Source organism: Octopus bimaculoides, chromosome 20 (genome assembly GCF_001194135.2).
Source record: "Octopus bimaculoides isolate UCB-OBI-ISO-001 chromosome 20, ASM119413v2, whole genome shotgun sequence".
NCBI classification, from domain to species: domain Eukaryota; kingdom Metazoa; phylum Mollusca; class Cephalopoda; order Octopoda; family Octopodidae; genus Octopus; species Octopus bimaculoides.
This window is the reverse complement of record NC_069000.1, coordinates 35,461,389-35,464,119: the sequence shown is the minus strand read 5'-3', so window position 1 is coordinate 35,464,119 and position 2,731 is coordinate 35,461,389. Positions and strand designations below refer to the sequence as shown.

At 36.4% G+C, this 2,731-nt stretch overlaps 1 protein-coding gene across 1 annotated transcript in view; it reads right to left on the bottom strand.

Annotated features, from left to right (window-relative positions):
- LOC106875444 (cytoplasmic dynein 2 heavy chain 1) overlaps positions 1 to 2,731 on the bottom strand; it is a 297,845-nt gene that overhangs the window by 57,487 nt on the left and 237,627 nt on the right. The window contains exons 52-53 of the mRNA XM_052974965.1: positions 1,197 to 1,410; positions 748 to 999 (exon numbers count right to left, since the gene is read on the bottom strand). Of these exons, the coding sequence (XP_052830925.1) occupies positions 748 to 999; positions 1,197 to 1,410 (466 nt within the window). The remainder of the gene's footprint in view (positions 1 to 747; positions 1,000 to 1,196; positions 1,411 to 2,731) is intronic.

Below are 2,731 nucleotides of genomic sequence, written 5' to 3'. Positions count from 1 at the left end.
TCAGCAGGAAAGCCAAGATTAACACATAAGTATGAGGCAATACATAGAATATGCCTCGTGCTTGTATGTAATAATTTTTCATATCTACCACGCATGTGCGGTTTTCTTATCGGCAGCAAATACAAAAAAATGCTGATTTTCTTCCAGAAATTAGCCAAAAAAATCATTATATCATTATTAATAAATCTCAGGGTAGCAAATAAAAATTTAGAAATTCTATTTGCTACCAGTGGTCTAGTGAGAAGAAAAAAACTAGTCAATAGACTATATATTATTCATATAAATACATACTGTGTACATTTAAACACATAAGAGAGATGTCCATAATAGGACATCTAACCCGCTAGAAGGAGCAGTGAAACTCCAAACCATAGTCTGTTGACTAGTTTTTTTCTTCTCGCTAGACCACTGGTAGCAAAAAGAATTTCTAAATTGTTTTGCTACCCTGAGATTTATTAATATATATATACATATATATAAACATATATGGCACTTTATCAGTCTTTACGTTATGAGTTCAAATTCTTTCAAGGTTAACAATGAGCATGAGGATGTCTACAGTAATTTGCAAGTAAATAATTAAATTGTCTCCCTTTGAATTTCCAGAGGATGAGCATGAGCAACTACATAGTGGTATAGTGGTTCAGAAAGAAATAACTGCATTACATACTGAGATATCACATTATGAAAACAAAACAACAAAGCTAACTGCAAAGCAGGGAGTAAGAATATTGTGGGGCATCTGACCTTGAGAATCATGAGGGCATTCTCCATGGTGAGGTCATCGGAGGGTAAACCTTCTGACTTCCACTGTAACTGTTCACTTTCAGTGCTGAGGAATCGACGGAGAGAAAATTGTTGGAGTCCAACCATATCCATCCATTCTTTCAGCATCTTTTGTCGAATGTCCTCTGGTGTACTGGGAAGGTAGGTGATGCATGCTGCTGAGAGGAGGGCATGCTTTGGTAGCTCTTTAGATTCGGTCTTCAGTTCTGAAATCTGGAAGATTAATAAATAAATAAATTGCTTGTAGGTGATTCAAAAATCACTTGTAGGTGAAACAAAATTCTTAACCCTACTCAGTCATCTGAGGAATCCAGAATTAAATCTAAAGAGATAAGTTTTAACCTAGCCATTGACAGAATCAGCATCAGTTACAATATAACAAACTATAAACATGTTAAGATCTTACTTACTTGCTCATTCCAACGTTGATGTTCACCTTCCAGTTTTGTAACCAGAGTTTCAGCTGCTTGTATTGTTTCATTCTCCTTTTCTAGTTTGTGTTTCAGTTCCAGAGCTTCCCTTGTCAGGAGCTCAAAGTTTCCTTTTAGTTCGGCCACTTTGCTGTCCACACTGTCCAGCTTACTGCTCAATTGAACTATACTGTCTTCAACATCATCCAGATTCCTGTCACACACAATCAGACAAAGAAAACAAAGGGAAAGTGTTGGTGGTGTTGGTGGTGATGCTGGATGTATGAATAATACTGGCTTCAAATTTTGGCACAAGGCCAGCAAGTTCGGGGGGGGGGGGTAAGTCAATAACATTGACCCCTGTGCACAACTGAGACATACTTTATCGATCCTGAAAGGACGAAAAGCAAAGTCGACCTCAGCAGAATTTGAACTCAGCATATGGAGACAGATGAAATGCGACTAAGTATTTTGCCTGGTGTGCTAACAATTCTGCCAGCTTACCACCTTATAAATAAACGAATGAATGAATAAATTCCAATATGTTAAATCTGGGTTTGTCCCCGTTAACGGGGGTGGCTGGATCTACTTCACTCTTACAGCAACTGCTCTCACACCATCTCACCTGGTTTGGGGTGTCCTCCCTCCTCAAGCCAACCCTCCCAATCTCCTCCTCCACCTGTCCCCTCCACATTTTCTTTGGTCGACCTTATAATTACAAGGCCAGCAAGTTCAGGGCATGGAGTAAGTCAATAACATCAACCCCAGTGTTCAGTTAGCACTTATTTTATTGACCCCTGAAAGGATAAAAGGCAAAGTTGACCTTAGTGGAATTTGAACTCTGAACATAAAGACAAATGAAATGCTACTAAGTGTTTCATCTGGTGTGCTAATAATTCTGCCAGTTTACTACCTTGGATATATGCTTAACATTAACCCTTTAGTATTCACATTATTCTGTCAAATGCAATGCTTATTTATTCACTTTGTTTTGAATAAATCATTCATTATTATGTAGCTTTGAGATTTTGATGAGGTAAATATTTATTTTTAGAATGATATTGTAGAGTTGGTGTGAGAGGCTAGATCTGGACAGTGTGATTGTAAAACATGTAGAATATTTTGGCTGGATAGGATCAGTTTAAATGCTAAAGGGTTAAAAAATTCAGGATATATTTCTAAGATAGTCTGCTTTGATAAACACATCAACATCAATTGTCAAGTGATGGTGGGGAGACAAACACAGAGGCACACACATAAATATATACATACATACATACATATACACATACATACTTGGAATTTACAGAAAAACAAAAGACGAAGGCAGGTGTATAAATAACAAACAAGTGTATTAGTTTAACGCTCAAGAAAGTGAGAAAGTCTTTTATGTTTTGAGCCTACACTCGTCAACAGAAAGGAATACAAGAAAATAAACAGAGAGAGAATAAAAAAAGCTTTAGGTCAATCATGGCATACATATATACATATATATATGCATACATATATATTTATATATATATATATATATATAT